General features: G+C 45.3%; 1 protein-coding gene across 1 annotated transcript in view; it reads left to right on the plus strand.

Annotated features, from left to right (window-relative positions):
- The window catches only part of EMH_0037450 (rhomboid-like protease 4, putative), a gene marked incomplete at both ends in the record, with an annotated part of 5,436 nt that overhangs the window by 4,101 nt on the left and 239 nt on the right, over positions 1–1,096 (plus strand). Inside the window, one exon of the mRNA XM_013495181.1 lies at positions 508–680. Within this exon, the coding sequence (XP_013350635.1) occupies positions 508–680 (173 nt within the window). The remainder of the gene's footprint in view (positions 1–507; positions 681–1,096) is intronic.

The following is a 1,096-nucleotide window of genomic DNA, read 5'->3' on the forward strand; positions in this document are numbered from 1 at the left end:
TTTGTGTGTGGATGCACAGCTGATAGGGATTGTGACAGGGATGTCTGGCTTCACGGATAACTATGCACATATAGGTGGATGTGTTGGTGGTATTTTATTTGGTTTTGCAACGATAACAACAGTTGCTGCATGCGATAAATGTACATTAGGGGAAAGACTAGCGACAACTAAACCCTTCAGCTATTGTGTACCCAAGGAAACCCAAATACAACTCCTTGAGAGAGCGAAGGCAAGAAGTAAGACTATAATTCTTTCGGTTTGTTGTGGTGGTTTCGTCTTCGTCTCTAGTTCTGCCTCTTGTTCTTGTATTTTCTTCTCTGGTTGCGTCTTCTTCACTGCAACTATTGCTGCCGCTACTATGTTTTCAACTGCTGCTTCTACTGCTTTTGTTACTGATGACTACACTGCTCCTGCGGCTAAGAAAACACCGACGGCTACTACTGTATCTGTAGCTACTACGGTTTTTGCTGCTGCTCCTGCTGCTGCTGCTGCTGCTGCTGCGTGCAGAGGAGGAAGCCATGCGTCGTCGTCGCGCTGATGCGATGAGGAAGAAGAAGGCGGGGGGGGCCCGAGGCAAAGCCATCCGAGCTGTGAAAATGCAGGTTGCTGAGCAGGGCCGACCACCATGCAAAATGGCCTTCAGGGAGTGGGTTGTTAGACTTGCCTGTCTAACAGCACTGGTAAGCAAAGAAATACAAACAAAAACAAAAGCAAAACACAAATACATGTAGAAAACAGAAAGAGAAACGGAAGTACAAAACAGAAACACAAACAGAGGCCGCAACATAAGCACACAGAAACAGAAACCGAAACAGATATACAAATAGAAACAGAAGCACAGACAAACAGAAACAGAAAAACAAACAGAAATAGACAGAGTACAAGCAGACAGAAACAGAACAAACACAAGCAGAAACAGAAACGCAAATAAGAACAGAAGCACAAATAAGAACAGAAACAGAAACAGCAGCATTAGTAGAGACAGAAACAGCAGCAGCAGCAGGAGCAGCAGTAGCACTAGTAGTAGAAGCGGTGGCAGCAGCAGTTAAAGCCGCAGCAGCAGCAGCTGCTGCTTCTTGAGTTGTTTCATTGGTAT

This window comes from Eimeria mitis, genomic scaffold (genome assembly GCF_000499745.2).
Source record: "Eimeria mitis Houghton genomic scaffold, Emh_scaff1460, whole genome shotgun sequence".
NCBI classification, from domain to species: Eukaryota; Apicomplexa; class Conoidasida; order Eucoccidiorida; family Eimeriidae; genus Eimeria; species Eimeria mitis.